Here is a 15351-nt window from a genome sequence, read left to right as displayed (position 1 = left end):
GCCCTAATGGATTATGAAGATAAGAAATGCTGGAAACAGGCATAAAAAGTGATTTAAAAAAATAAAACCCTAAAATCAAAATGGCACTTCTGAAATTCATTTGGGAGGATTATTTAAAAATACTTCAAGTCCTTTATACTGGCCTGGAGGGAGAAACAGAACATTAAAAAGTCATAAAAAATAAACCTAGACAAGAGCAAAATAAAAAATAAACAAGTAAGAAACAGAACTACGAAATCAGGTTGGGCAGCAAGAGGTTTTAGAGCCAGATAAGGGGAAGAGAGAAAAACAATTCACAAAATTTGCCATTACTGGCACGGGAATGGGGGAATTAAATACATATTCAAGTCTTTCCAAAGGTCTTTTGGAGGCAAGTGGAAGCATTTAAACTCTCTGTGGCCAATCTGGCCCACATCAGGAGACAGTATCTTTGAGCTTGGAGACGATTTTCTTGTCTTTCACTCTTCGGTTCTGAAACCAAATGGTCACTTGTCTCTCGGATAGGTTCGTGGCAGCGGAGATCCTCCGCCGCTTGTCCTTGTTAATGAACTTGTTAATGGCATACTCGTTCTCCAGTTCTTTGAGCTGCAGTTTGGTGTAGGGCACCCTCTTCTTCCTCCCCCGACGGTAGACACACATGTCTGGCTGATTTAGAGCCACATCCCCTGGTATTAAAAAAACAGCACAGGAAAAATTAGACCGGGATATCTGGAGCACCCAGCTGGGGACTGTGTGTGTAGACTTGGAGGGGGTACAGAGAATGAAGAAAGACAGGCTGTTTACACTTTATTATTATTTACACAGACATATTATTTACATGTTATTAAAGAAAGATTATTTACACTTCAAAGTGAAGGCCAGTATGATGGATCATCATGGTTTCTCAAACCGGCATCTTAACAAGCCTGAGATTTTATGGTGTAGTTGCTGGGGACTCTCATAAGGACAGTTTCTGCAAATGCTGGTTACAAACACACAAACATACTCAGACTTAAAAAGAAATATCTAGGCTGTTTATTCAAACTTTGACTTTTCGTGTTCCTGCGTTTGGAGCTTGTGAGCTCTTGGAAGCTTTAGTGGTCACTCTGGGTTATTCATGTCCTTGAAAAGTGGGGCTCAACTCCGTGACACCTCTTTGGGGAGGAGGGGCCAAGGCCTGAGCAAAGGGCAGCAAAGACCTTCAACTTTAGGAGAAAAATAGGCCTAAGCCCGCACACAGGCAGAAAAGGGCTGTGAGAGAGGCAATTTAAATCAAAGGATGAATTTACAGATTTCACACAAACTGGACCGACTGTTCCACTGAGTTAACCATGGTTGGGGGCAGGAGGATAGGTGCCCAACTCCCAAGCAGGGGCATAGACTCCCAGTCCATTCTTTTCCTTCTTTTCTCTCTTCCTCTCCCTCCCTCCCTGCATCTCTCCCTCTTGTCCTTCCCCTTTTCCCAACGTCCCTACCTGGGAAGGATGATTTCCAAAAGTGGGAGCCCTGTGGCTGGTCCTTGGCGCAGTACACCTGGCTGTTCCACCCGTTGGCCAGCGTCCAGGACTGGTAGCCCTCCATGGAGATGTATGCTTCGTGCCGAGGCTCCCCGGAGCCGAAGGTAGACACCATGTCGATGTAGCCGGGCACATGCTGGTAGGGGCTCGTGTAGCCCTGGTAGAAGGACACCTCCTTGGCTCGCGCGGGCACCTCGTTGGCCGGTACGCTGCTGCTTGCCAGGCCCGACACGTCCATGTACTTCTCCACGGGGAAGCCTCCCAGCGAGGCGTGCGGCGACGACTTGAGAGCATTCTGCTGTAAGCCCACGCCGTGCGACATGCGGCAGCTATAGTAGCCGTTACCGAAGTGGTAGCCATAGCCCAGGGCCGGGGCGCCCGGGGGCGCTGCAGCGGCCGCGCCGGGCGCCGAGCACTCTTTGGCGGAGGAAGCCTCCGGGCGCGCCGCGACCACAGCCGAAGATGACGACGACGAGGCAGAACCCGCGCGCTCAGAGGTCCCCGGGTACGCGAAGCCAGAGGCCGCCGCCGCCGCCGCCGCCGCTGCCGCCGCCGCCGCCGCCGCCGCTGCCGCGCGTCCGGAGTGTGTCCCGGCGAACACTGGCGCCGAGAGGAAGCCGCGACACTGGCCCGGCGCCGCTGCCGCCACGGAGGAGGAGGAGGAGGCCGGGGCCGCCCCGGCGGCCCCGCCGTCCGCCCGCAGCCCGTCCATGTCCCAGCTCCCGGCGCGGCTCATGGCCCGGCCTGGCCCGGCCCCGGCCCCGGCCCCGTGCACGACCCCATGGCGCTGCGCGCCTCCTCCCTCCTCTCCTTTCTCTCTCGTTCTTTCGCTCCCGCCCTCTTCCTCTCGCCCTCTCTCCCTCTGCGAGCCTCCCGCCCGCCCGCCAGCCCGCCCTCCAACAGGTTAGCTCATCGCGGGACGTTTATAAAAACGAAGTTCAGGTTGGGAGGGGGCCTGAGCCGGTCGGGGGGCCGCCTCCCTCCCCGAGGGCTCCCCCTCGGGGCCGTGCCATTGGCTGCGCAGGGCCACGTGGGGGTGGGGGCGCGGGACAACCTGGCTCCGGGCCCCAGCCCCTTGGACCCACCCACCCGGCCCCTACTCCTCCCCAGCCCTTGCGCAGCCCACCGCCCCTTCCCGCCCTCCGCGGGACCCAGGCGTTTGCGCCGCAGCCACCCCCACGAGCTGATTGCGCGACCGCCCATCCTAGGCCCCGTCTGCGACTGAGGCGGGCGCCGAGGCCTGCGCCTTGTCTCGGCCACGGCAGTTTTTGCCACCTCTCCTTGGCTCCCTGAGCTGCACAGCTAAATGAAGTAGGACAGGGATGATCAGAATAATGTGAAAACAGACTGATTTTTGATCCTGTTGTTTAATTTCTCGGATTAGCTGACCTAGGCCCCAAACCCGAGGAAGCTAATTTTCTCTACCTTGCGTATTGCTACGGGGCAAAGGCATTTAACGCGTGTTCTCCCGGACGATCCTCCGAATTAAGACCAATTGGAGCAGACCCCCCCTCCCCCAATACGCACACACCGTCCACCCGGAAAATGCCCACGAAGCCGCCCTTGGGGCCGGGGACAGAGACTTACAAATAAATCAAGCGGATGAAAAGACCCGTCCTCGGCGCGGCGAACCAGAGGATCTGCCCCAGCGAAAAAAGTCCGAACGCCTGGTCCACGCTATTCGCCTCTACACTCAGGCCAGCTGGGAGTTGCGCTCCCGAGCTGGGCTCCCCAGCCCTGGCGCAGCCTCCCTGGGTCCGCAGAAAGACCCTCTGAAGGACGCCGGGAGAAAGCCACTCTGCCGCCCTCCAGGAAATTTCTGCGCCTCGCCCAGCAGCCGAACTGCCTCTTGCATTTTGCAGACACCACCCACCCCCTCCCGTTACTCACACCAATTAATTGAAAACTTCACTTTCCCAGGGACCTTTGTTTCGTTTTCTTTTCCAAGCTGCCAACTGCAGAGAAGTGAGAGGGGCAAATTAAGAGGGTGTTTTTCCCAAGCAAATTCGGGGCTCGTGATGGGAGCAGCCCAGAGCAACAGGGTCTGACTTCGAGGGGGTAGGGTGGGCTCCGGGCAGTCCCGCCAGGGTTTAGGGATCACAACCCTGAGCCCTCTTCATCCCTTCCATTCCTCAGCCACAGAACCCCAGTCCATCATCCTCCATCTTAGACATTAGCGGGGAGCCTATGTGAGTTCTGCGGCAACTCTCAAGCTCCACTTTAGCAGCAACATTAGATCTAATGAGCCGACAGTACTGGGGTGGGTGGGAGAGCCCTCAGAGTGAGCCCATTTCGTTCTGTAGCAGCAACACCCCAGTCCAGCCCACCTCCAAGAAAATCACTCCCCTGAGCCTGTGATTGATGAAGCCAGCTTGTCACCTAGCCCCACTGTTCCTGGACCAAGACAGGACCTGGATGGGGCAACTAAAAGAGCAAGGGAGGTCCTCTTGGACCTGGCCCGTCATCGCAGGGTGGGCTGCTGGTGTTGGGAGTGTTGACACGCAAAACGCAGTAACCATAAAAGGCTCAAATAAAGGGGAAAGTTATGAGAGGGGTGCTGGAAAGGAAAAGCAGGAGAATTTGTTTGACCTTTTTGAAGTCCTAGACATGTTCATGATCAATTAAAGACGGGAGGGGCCTAAACCTCTGCAGAAAATTGCAGAGAATCGAAGTTTGCTAGTAAGAACAATTTCGGCTACTTGAGAGAAGGCAGAAGTTAGCAAGAGAAGCTGGATTTGTTTGTTTGTTTGTTTTTTTAAATGCCAGTCAGAGCCAGATGACAGGGTTGCTGACTTTTTGGAAGAGTTTGGCTGGGTTCTCTTTACCCAACAATTTCAGTACCAAACCAGTCATGGGATGCCGCCCCCTGAAATGCTCTTATTTTTCCTTTGTATCCCCTTCTTTTTCTCAGAGAGGGAAAACATGGAGATACTTAAAAAATTGTTTTTTCTGTTACCTCAAATAAATTTGTTGAAATATTTCTAAGACATAACTGGAACCAACAAACTTTCAGTCTCTCAAAACTAAATATCTCTGTGATTTTGTGCCCTGGAATTTCTGCTCCATTTTCTATCTGATAAATATATTTTAATGACTGATTATATGCTAAAAAAAATGAAGAAAGTGAAATTAAGATAGGAAGGAAGAACTTGTCAAGTTTTGCTGATTTCGGACAGCCCTTCACTTTTGGCTTAATTTTCCATGCAGCAAATTAAGTTGTGCAGGACTGGAAGCAAAGTCTGAATTAATGCTCTTGTTGAAAGACACTTCTCAATGGTGGCCTTGCCTCCAGTTTCCTTGTGGAACTCTGGCAAGACTTGGAGCTTCTCTACCCATCCTAGCAGGTATTCAGAGACCAGGGAAGTTTTGAACAGTAAGGAGCATAGCCTCTTGCTATTCTGCAGCTGAACCTTCTTCCAGTACAGCCTTCTAGGTCCTGGCCCTGGGGGAGGGGATTCCCCTTAGGAAAGAGACTCTGACTGGACCCTATGAGGGCCCCCTAAACCTGGCATCCCAGGGAAGCTGCTGCTATTGGATCATAGGGCAGTGGTTGAGTACCAGGCAAAGTCAGGGCTGCTCTGTTTATGAACTAAGACGACACATAGTTTACAAGCTGGGGGTGGTAGGTAGTGGAGGAATTTTGGGGCTGAATTTGCAGGAACATTTCATTTAGCTTGTATACCCTGTATCCAAGCTGATTTTAGGTTTAAACTTCACGGGAATAACTTTCTTTAGCTGGCCAGGAGCACAGACTGAACGCTGTGTGTGGGTGGGTAGGTGTATTATGTTGGGGCTTTAACAACAGAAATACTCTTTGTTAAATGAAAGTCTTTGCAAACAAAAATATCCCCCAAAACTGATGTGTTGTTATTCAGTGATTTTTGCCATCTTTCCTGATTTTGGTGAGAAACTCAAGGTGGCCCTTCATTGCCCAAAGTCCTACTCTACCAGAGAGAATCAGGTCACCTCTGCTCTCCCCTCCCATCACTTGCTCCTTTCCCTCCTTTGCCTGCCCAAGCACCCTTTTTGGGAACTGATGATATTCTGTAAGTCACATCCTCTCTTTTCCTCCTTGTAGCTGATCTTTCAAATCATGTCCCTGTCCTGGGTTGGGGAAGGGGTAGATGCAGGCTACGATTTAGATGTATTGAAGAACGTAAGTTCCTCTGCTTGCCAAAACAGAAATGAGCTCAATTAACCACCTAATCGGTGGCCATTAGGGCGAGAACAACAATAGCCGGGTCCTAACAGAATGGGGTCCTGGGGACTCCTTTGAAAGTGTTTTCCTTAATGGCCACAGCAGAAAGTGCAGGACACCACTCTAATTAACTTGAAAGAAGCCCAAACTTCAGTTTAGAAATAAAGTCTTAATTCCAAAGTAAAGTCCAGCAGAACTGGCTGGACAGTGCTCTTAACCAAGTCTGTCAACTTTGGCGCTAATTTTCCCTCTGCAGGCAATACCCAATTTCACTCAGGCTGGAGATATCAAAAGGATTAAAAAAAACAGAAAACCCGGGGTGAAGAAAGGGGTCTCTAGCAAGAGCCAGACAGCGGCATCCTGAGTTTAGGCACTTTCTGTGTCTGAGATGTATTCCATTTGGATTTAACAGCACAATTAGGCTTCATTAAATGTAAATTGTTTGCAACAACAAAAAACCTCTTCAAACCGAAGCGTTATTTGGTGAAATCAGGTTTACCTCCCGCAGGGCGGTGAGCCCTTGTTTGGGATGGAGAGAACTCCTACAGTCCTGGCGGGAATTAAACACAGCGAGAGTGTTCCCTCTCAAAGAAGCACTAATCTCACTGCGAAGGGGGAGCCGGAGGGTGGGTGCAGAGCCCGAGGACCCGGGTAACTTGCTGTTTTTTTCGCAAAACAAAAGATGGGACAGAAAACCATCTTCCGCTGTTTTGTCCGACAACTCAAGGTGTGGGGTTATCCTCGGAATACTTCTCTAGCAGCATCATTGTTAACTTAAGTCCAGTAAGTGCTTACTCTGTCGGCCCTATGAGATGAAAGATCTCTCTCTCTCTCTCTCTCTCTCTCTCTCTCTCTCTCTCTCTCTGTCTCACCCCCACCCACATTCCGCAGAGCCCCACTGTCTCGGTGGGAAATCCAGCTGTGGTCACCGGCAGCAGGAAGGGATGAAGCTTAGGGAAATGCCTAACCACGAAGGGGTGGGGCGGGGCGGGGCGGGGTGCGGTGGGCGGAGGAGGCCAAGGAAAGGAAGCGGAGGAGTAAGTGGTCCGGTTTAGCTTCCCGGCTGGGCGGCGCGCAGTTCCCCAGGCTCGGCGCTAGATGTCCCTGCAAGTTTTCCTGTCGTGTCGAGGGCGCACGAGCTTCAGACAGTCAGCGAGTCCGGGGTAGCCCCGGAGTCCAGGGACGAAGTACCCTCCCAGCCCCCACCCAAGGCGGTCCTGGTGGGCGCGGGATTGTAGGAGAAAGGAGCAGGAGAAATAGAAGCAGCCCAAGAGGCCCGGAGGAGACGGCGCGAGGCCGGCCTGCCGAGGGATGGCAGCAAAAAGTTGCCAGTACAGAGTTTTCCCTGCAGTCGCCAGACCCGCATCTTCCCTTATAAACCGAAACCTCCAAGCCGTGGGGACCGCACTCAGCCTAAAGAAAACATACCCGGTGTTCGCTGCCCGGGTTCTAGCCGTCCTGCTGTCCCGCCGCACTCGGCGGCCCCAGTCCTCGAGCGAGATTGCGTCCGGCTGCGGGCCTGCGGGTTTCGCGCCCCGTTGGCCCGGAGCCTTCCTCGCCGAAGGCAGGAGCCAGGCCCCGGCGGTTGCGGGGCTCAGCGACAGCTCCGGCTCTACCGCCGCTCCTCCGCTCGGGCAGCCTGGACAAATTTTTACAACCTTCAGTCGAAGGCCAAAAGTGTTTACCACTTCACCTCGGAGGACCCGCCGCTGCTCAAGAAACAAATATTTAGTCTGGAGGCCTAACAACAAAAACAAATTTAGGCCTCTTTCATGTAATTCCTCCTTTGGAGTAAAAAGTGCTTTTCAGCCCTTCTGGAGAAAGCCCTTTCCGAACCTTCACCCCCAACGCATCTTAAAAATTCCTGCCAAACCACGCGGGCATGGGTTGATTTTTTTCTTTTTTGAATGAGTCTTGTGCCTTGGTAGTGAGTAGGAGGTTTTGGTGGCCTGGAGGCTGCGTCTGAAAACCAGGGACTTTTGACAGGTGGTTCCCAGTCTCAGCCTGGACATTCCGGGAGAGGTGCAAGGTTTGGGCATTTCAATAATGAACCCCAACAGAACCGTGTCAGTCTTCTCACTACTTCTATGCAGACTCAATGTTTTTGAGTATTTAAAGAAGACATATGCAAAATAAAAGAACCAACAATAAATGCTGCCCAGAGCTTTAAAATACCATATAGTTTGGATATTATTAGAGATAACTTAAATCACAAGCAATTTCTCTAATCTCTGTGTAGAAGCTTTCTTATCTCTGAAAAAGGGATAATAATAGAATGATTTCTAGAGTTGCTCTGAGCATTAGAGAAGCTAATATATGTAAAAAAGCACTTGTAATTTCAGAGTTAAAGCTCTATATAGGTGGGCCAATATTACTACTACTAGTAAATGTGGAATCTACATAAATTAAGGGACATTAAATATTGTAATGGAATGTTCACCGTCTCCCATGAAACATTGTCTGCTAAACGCAGTTCAGTGAAAAATTATGGGTGTCTTTTAGTGTGAGTAGTTTTCCTGACATGGTCTCGAACATACTTTTCATGATAAATGTGCTAGAATACGCAATATTAGTGTTATTTAAAAGGTGCAAAATAGTTTTGGAAACCACTAATGAATGAAGGTGTCGCCGAGAAATGGTGTTTTCCCTTTTCAACAGACTGAGGTCCGGTTTGCCACAGGTTTTGGCACGAGGGCCGAGGGGTCCCCGAGGAAGGCAGGAAGCTGGAGACCCACCCGCGGGGTGAAGGAGGAAGGGGCTGCCGTCAGCACCCCCGCCCCCAGTGGCGGCTCCTGCGATTGAAAGCAGCTCACAGCCGCCGAAACCGCGAGGAAAACAGACGGGGGCGCCAAACGACAGCAATAAAGGCATCCGCGACTTCCGCTTAAGTCGCGCCTCCGCCCGATCCCACCCCCTGCCAGGGCCTTGCCCGCCCCCCCCCCCCCCCCCCCGCTGCCCACGGACCGCAGCCTGGACCGAAGTGTCCCATTAAGTCCCCAAAGCTAAGTGGGACTAGGGAGTACCCTTCCCAAGTTCCTGGGACAGCAACCCCCCTCCGCTGGGCGCGGCCTTGCAGGGATGGTGGAACTGGGCACTTGGACTGTGGAAGGAGAGGGAAGGAGAGGGAAGGAGAGGTGGGATCATCCGCAAGGCTGAGCTCTGACCACGTTAATGGCCGGAAAGCCGGCTCGAGAAGGGCTCATAGTGCTCGGAGTCGGGTGGCCTCTGGGGCAGGGGCGGAGGTGGACCCGGGTGATGTCCTCCTCTGAGCTCCCGACGCCCATTATGCGTCCCACATCTCACCTCTCCAGTCACCAGGTGCCTATCCAGCTTTCCATTTCTCACCTTGGGGGAGAATTCCGTTTTATTACCTTAAAGAGGCGGAATTGATTTTCGAAGCAGAGCTCGCGTTGTTGAAATAAGTGGGTGCCAAGGGGAACAGGAGGGAAACTTTTGGCATTGACTCTGTGTATAAATGTATATAAATATACTTCACACCTCGCCTCCCCTTAACATTCCTGACGCGCCCTCAACGGGTCCAAAGTTAAAAGGAAAGTGCCAACAGAGAGATGGGCAAATAGATCTCGGGTTTGCCCCTAACACACCCCCGATGTGCTGGGTGTGGCGGCAGGGAGGAAAGGGGGGGCCCTGGGTTGGGGTCTGGGTTGGCGGTGCAAGACCCGAGATCAGCGCCCAGATTGCCAGGGTCTCTCGGCAGCTTCGGAAGCTCGCAGGCCGACCTCTGGGTCCCGTCTCTATCCGCCCTTGTTCCTGTCGGTGGCCGTAGATCTCTCCCCTTGGGCAGCTGGTGGGTGGACCCGCACAGCTCGTTGGGGGTCAGAGCATCGTGGGGCGCAAGCGAGGGAGGAGACGTGCAACGGCCTTGAGTGAAGATTGATCTTCGTTAAAATGGTTGCCACCAGCGTCATTATGACCATCAAAGTTATCGCCAAGAGGCTCAGCCGCCAAGCTCAGGTCGGGAGGAGCAGCAGCAAGGCTAGTCCGCGATTTTTCGCTCCCAGACTCAGCGCAGGGAAGATCTGGGGCCACAGGTAAGAGGCTGGGGTCGGGGAGAGGAGGAAGGGAGAAGGAAGAAGAGCAGAGTGGGGAAGAGAGGGCTGGGGGATGGTAGGGGAAGGAAACTAAGTCTCTTCTTTCCGATCCTTGACCTCGAAACCCGGCAACTTTGCCACAAATTATTCGATTTGAGGAGGGAGGGGGAAAGCTGGCAACGTAAAAATGGATTTGGGGCGGCCCATATGGCGCTGTAAATTGCGACTGTGTTTAAAGTTAGCTGTTGCATTCTGCTATGAAATCGTCCAGCCGAGTTCACTTCCCCCAGGGAAAATGCGTAGGCGAGAAGCCTATCCATCAGCAGGATTATAAAAGTAAAAAACCTAGGACTTCAAGTTCAGAACTCACTCTGCAAACGGTATTAAAAAATCAGAGAGGACCTAATGATTTCCGTTTGGAGGCGCGGGCCCAACGCACCTCCCCAGCCACGTAGCACTAAAGTGCTTTCAAAACTCTGAGATTCTCTCTCTCTCTGTCTCTCCTTCTTTCTCTCTCTCTCTGTCTCTCCCTCCTGGGTGGGAGGAGAGTAGCCAGGCTGAGGCGAAGAAGTGGGGAGAGAGAGAACGCGGCGTCCTATTTGTTAAATAAAATACATATTTGGTTCTGAAATTCGAAAGATAAGTAATCCAGACAGGAGCGCAAGGTCTTCTCCTTAGCAACTCTTCCTACATCCTCCCCCTGTCCCCCCCCTTACCCTCCTCCCGCTTGTAAATGTTAAAAACAAACAAACAAAACTTCCCGACGATCTACTCTGGAAAATCAAAGCATTATCTATTATTTAACACGTATCTGTGTCCGAGGAAAAATGAGGAAGGCGCTGCATGATTAGGACCTAAGGGGCAACCCAGCAAACTGAGAGCGTAATGATGCCCCTAAATGAAGGGGGAAATGTGCCGCTGCGCGCTCTATTAATCAGACTGTCAATTTCACCCCCGAGGCCAAACCCCCGGGCGAGCAGAACCGGCTCTGAGCGGGCAAAGGACCGGGAGCCTTCCTCCTCACTTCTTGTCTCTTCTCGCCTCCTACCTGGATCTATTTGTCTGCTCTGAAGCCGCCTTCATTACCCACTGACAGGAGCGTGTATTTATTTGCTTATAAACCTGTTACAATAAATGATTATTCGAACGGCGTCATTCGTACCTTAATGACGAGGGAGCGCTACTTTTTGATGAATGACATCTCGGGCTCGGAAGGATGTATGGGTCATTTTGACCAGTCATTCCCTCGCTGTGGCATCCCACAATTTTTCCGCCTCCCTCCAAAAGAGATAATAATATTTAGAGGCGCTCGCTGGGGCTGAATGAAAATTAGCCCTAGGCGCAGCCCATCATTAGGACGGGACAGCCGGGCCACTGTGACATTTTTTAGAAAGCTGAGATGATGGAAAGAATAAGAAAAGAGATGATTCTGATGGAGAGAGGGCTGCACAGCCCCACAGCCGGCAAAAGGTTCTCCAATTTGTCCGACTCGGCTGGCAATGCTGTGCTCGAGGCCCTGGAAAATTCGCAGCACCCGGCTCGCCTCAGCCCGCGCCTGCCGTCCGCCCCCCTGCACAGCGCTCTGGGAGACCTCCCTGCCAAGGGCAAATTCGAAATAGATGCTTTGTTCAACCTGCAGCACCCGGGCAGCGAAAGCACCGTCTCCTCCGAAATCGCGTCCGCAGCGGAGGGCCGAAAAAAGCCGGGTCATTATTCAGAGGCGGCAGCCGAGGCGGACATGAGCAGCGACGTGGAGGTGGGCTGCTCGGCGCTGCGCTCGCCCGGCGGCCTCGGCGCCGCACCGCTCAAGGAAAACAATGGCAAAGGTAATCGCGCCGCCCGCGACGCGCTCTCCAGTCCCATCCTCTCTGTTCCTCCGCTGCCCCGCCGGCCGTTCTTGGTGCCTTTGCCCCTCTCCGACCCTCTGCAGCGAGCTGCACAGAGCTGGTTCAGGCGGGGGCGGGACGCAGGCGTGGAATCGTGCCCTCCGGCTCAGCTCCTTGAGCCTCCCAGAGAGCCGCAGGCCTGGGGCCTGCCCTCGCTCCTGAGTCCGAGAAAACGTTTCTGCGTGCGGGTCTAAACGCCCGTGCGAGCCGACCTACCCCTAGCTGTCCACTGAGTCGCGCTGGGGGAAGGCTGCCCAGGGCAGCTGCTCCGAACTCCGCGGCCTCTGAGCCCCAAGGCCGAGTGGAGGGGGGCATTCTAAGTCGAAGGGAGCCTCGCTAGGAGCCTCGCTGGGCGCCTCTGGGAGACCCTCTTGGGTCAGCGGCAGAGAGTTGAAAAGTAGAGTCCACCCCCAAATGGTTCCTGTTTGAGCTACTGCTGTCTTTCCAATCTTAAAATATTTTAAACCAAATCCCAAAAACTGTCAAAGGTTAGAGGCCGTACAGAAAGCTGACCTGCGGTCTCCAGATCATGGCAAATCCAGAGCTTCTCAAACTGAGTCTAGATGTAGACATTTTCCCTTGGCCAATTTTCCTCCTGAGTTGAAAATTTCCTTTTATTAAAACAAAACACCCCCCCCGCATTGAGTTCCTATTATTTGGTTATGAAGAACTCCCCAAACTTTATTGATTCCATTAACGGCAGCAATTTGTAAGCATGACAGATCCCATCAATTCAGGCAGCGCCTCGTCTTCCTCTCGCGGCTTCCCCCATCCTCGTGCAGCCCGGAGATCTTGGTCCTACAGTGACTCATGCGTTGTCGGCCGTTTGTTTGCCAGGGTTCGCGGAGAGTGGCTCAGCCGCGGGCACCACGACGTCTGCGTCGGGCTCTGGCCTCGGCAGCCTGCATGGAGGCGGCGGCGGCGGCGGCGGCGGCGCGGGCGCAGCGCTGGTCGGCTCCGGCTCTGGCGCGGATCAGGTGCGGCGCTACCGCACGGCGTTCACCCGCGAACAGATCGCGCGCCTGGAGAAGGAGTTCTACCGGGAGAACTATGTGTCGCGGCCCCGCCGGTGCGAGCTGGCCGCTGCGCTCAACCTTCCCGAAACCACCATCAAGGTATTGATTCCAGCATGCGCCTGTTCTAGCCTCCTCCAGGGTGCCTAGGTTGATTTTTGTTTCTCCTTTCTGGGTGGCTAGATTTAGCTGAGGGCCTGAAAACCCGCGGGGAGAGTCACCAAAGGAACTGGCCTATTTATTTCTCAGCTGCCGTATCCGAAGGGTTGGCTGGCCTGGCTGACCTGGGAAGCCCCCGAATGGCACAGCCCATGCCTCAAACGCTCTCCTCAGCTCAGCGCCTGCCCAGGTGCCCGTAGCCCATGTCCTTGGCCTCACTTTCCCCTCGGCGGCAAAGCCGTCTGGTCTTTGTTCCTCTGGCACGAACCAAGGGTGAAACTTTCCATTTGCTCTTGATCTTGGAGATTTATTTTCCACATAAATCGTTACAATAAGGAGAAAGGATACTGTATTTTTAAAAATCGATTAGGTTGAGAAAGTTTTGTAAACATTTTTTCTCCTGGGCAAAGGGAAAAGAGCAACCTCCTAGGGGGAGCAACGAAATTGTCCTTATTTACATATCTTTAGGTGATTAATTTTATTATACGTCCAGGAGAGATAGCTGGGAGGCTGGGCGATCCTCACGGAGGATCTGGCACTCTAGAAAAAGAAAAGAGGAAACTCCACGGGATAGGGGAGGAGTGTGAAAGTCTCCCTTCGGTTTGGTCAGGCTTTCTTTAATTTAGAGTTGTGACAAATGATGTCTTCATTAGATACCGTGTGGGGAAGGGTAGAAAAGTCTCTTTCCCACTTTAAGAGGATGTTGCTCCCGCCACTCATTTGAAGCAAAAGATTCCAACAAAACCATCCCTTCAATATCAGAACCGGACCCGTGCCAATCGGGACAATTCCTTGCAGCTCAGAGGACTCAAGACCTCGCGCGGCGACTTTTTAGAAAAGCTGCCGCGGCAGCTTCTCGTCAAAGGAGGCCTAGAATCTCCGTGCAAATCCTGGTATTGAGAGACGGGTGCTTGGCGAGGCCGGGCACCGGTGGGTGGCGGGAAAGGGAGGAAAGTTTGGGTTGGGACGAGAAACGCAGCCCAAAGCTACAGAGCAGAAGCCCGAGGACCCGCAGCAATTGGACAGAGGGAAGAAGACTCTGTTCGCTTAAGAGGGTGTGCCTACGGCGCTCCACACTGCCGCCCACACTGTCCCAGCTGGAAGAGGAGAGGGGACTCGGGGCTGGGCCCGGTCGGAGGGGCGTAGGCCAGGCTATTCGGAGGTCCGGGAGGGGCGGAGAGGCGCGGGGCTGGGGCTGGAGCCTCGGGGCGCTCCCTAACTGGGCTGCGGCGCGGCTCTCCCCGCAGGTGTGGTTCCAGAACCGGCGCATGAAGGACAAGCGGCAGCGCCTGGCCATGTCGTGGCCGCACCCGGCCGACCCCAGCTTCTACACCTACATGATGACGCACGCGGCCGCCACCGGAAGCCTGCCCTACCCCTTCCACTCGCACGTGCCGCTGCACTACTACCCGCACGTGGGTGTCACGGCTGCGGCCGCGGCCGCTGCGGCCTCCGGCGCAGCGGCCGCGGCCTCATCGCCCTTCGCCACTTCCATCCGCCCGCTGGACACTTTCCGCGCGCTCTCGCATCCCTACTCACGGCCGGAGCTGCTGTGCAGCTTCCGCCACCCGGGCCTCTACCAGACGCCCGCGGCCGCCGCGGGGCTCAACAGCGCGGCCTCGGCCGCAGCGGCAGCAGCAGCTGCGGCGGCCGCGGCCTCCTCGGCCGCGGCGGCCGGGGCGCCCCCCAGCGGCGGCTCCGCACCCTGCTCGTGCCTCAGTTGCCACAGCAGCCAGTCGGCCGCGGCGGCCGCAGCCGCTGCCGCCGCCGCCCTGGGCTCTCGGGGTGGTGGCGGCGGAGGCGGCGGGGGTGGCAGCGGCGGCGGCGGCGCTGGGGCCGCCGGGGGCTCGGACTTCGGCTGCAGCGCCGCAGCGCCACGCCCCGAGAGCGGCTTCCTGCCCTACTCAGCCGCTGTGCTTAGCAAGACCGCCGTGAGCCCGCCGGACCAGAGGGACGAGGCGCCGCTCACCAGATAACTACGTCGCCGCCGCCAGGGGGCCGCGCCCGCCGCTCGGAGTGTGCCCGGGAGTCCCCTGAGCGCCCCCCGTGCCCCCTGTGCGCCCACGTGCCCTCTACGCTCTGCCCGCTGCTGAGGCTGTCGCCAGGGGGCGCCCCAGCGCGGGAGGCCTAAGGGAACATGTCCCAAATTGGGGGTACGAGCCGGCACGAAAGCTCGGCGTGCTTCCCCTCAAATTATTTCTATTTTTGTATCTGCTACCCAGCCACCTCCCCTTCTCTAAGTATGTTTCCCGCCGCCCAGACCCCGCATTTTTGCCTCTGTCCCGAGCTCTTGGTCTCCCCAAGACAATCTCCTCGCCCCTAAACTAATTCTCTGGGGTCTCGGGTCCTGGCTTAAGCCGTCAGGCCTGGTTACTCGGCTGAGCCACGTGGCCAGAAGCAAGGAGAACCACAACAAAGAGAAGGGAATGGTGTGCGCTAATGCTTTGTGCGGGAGAGAAATCCACCCCCGATGTTCCTGCTGCTTCTCTGTTTCTTCCATCCATTCTTTTCTTTAAACGAGGGTGAGAGGAGGTAGCAGTTTTTCTC

The 15351-nt window shown here is 54.7% G+C and overlaps 2 protein-coding genes across 2 annotated transcripts; one reads left to right on the top strand and one right to left on the bottom strand.

Annotated features, from left to right (window-relative positions):
• Positions 1–414: 414 nt before the first annotated feature.
• Positions 415–2232, bottom strand: HOXD13 (homeobox D13). The gene is made up of 2 exons (XM_065880368.1): positions 1455–2232; positions 415–665 (listed from the first exon to the last, which is right to left on the bottom strand). The coding sequence occupies exons 1-2, from the start codon at positions 2230–2232 to the stop codon at positions 415–417; spliced, it is 1029 nt and encodes a 342-aa protein (XP_065736440.1).
• An 8913-nt stretch (positions 2233–11145) lies between these two features.
• Positions 11146–14780, top strand: EVX2 (even-skipped homeobox 2). The gene is made up of 3 exons (XM_065881155.1): positions 11146–11572; positions 12470–12747; positions 14052–14780. Exons 1-3 carry the CDS (start codon positions 11146–11148, stop codon positions 14778–14780), a joined length of 1434 nt encoding a protein of 477 aa, XP_065737227.1.
• The last annotated feature ends 571 nt before the right edge of the window (positions 14781–15351 follow it).

The sequence above is a fragment of the Phocoena phocoena genome, chromosome 7 (genome assembly GCF_963924675.1).
Source record: "Phocoena phocoena chromosome 7, mPhoPho1.1, whole genome shotgun sequence".
In the NCBI taxonomy this organism is placed as follows: domain Eukaryota; kingdom Metazoa; phylum Chordata; class Mammalia; order Artiodactyla; family Phocoenidae; genus Phocoena; species Phocoena phocoena.
Note: the sequence above shows the minus strand (reverse complement) of the source record. Positions and strands in the feature narration are given on the sequence as shown.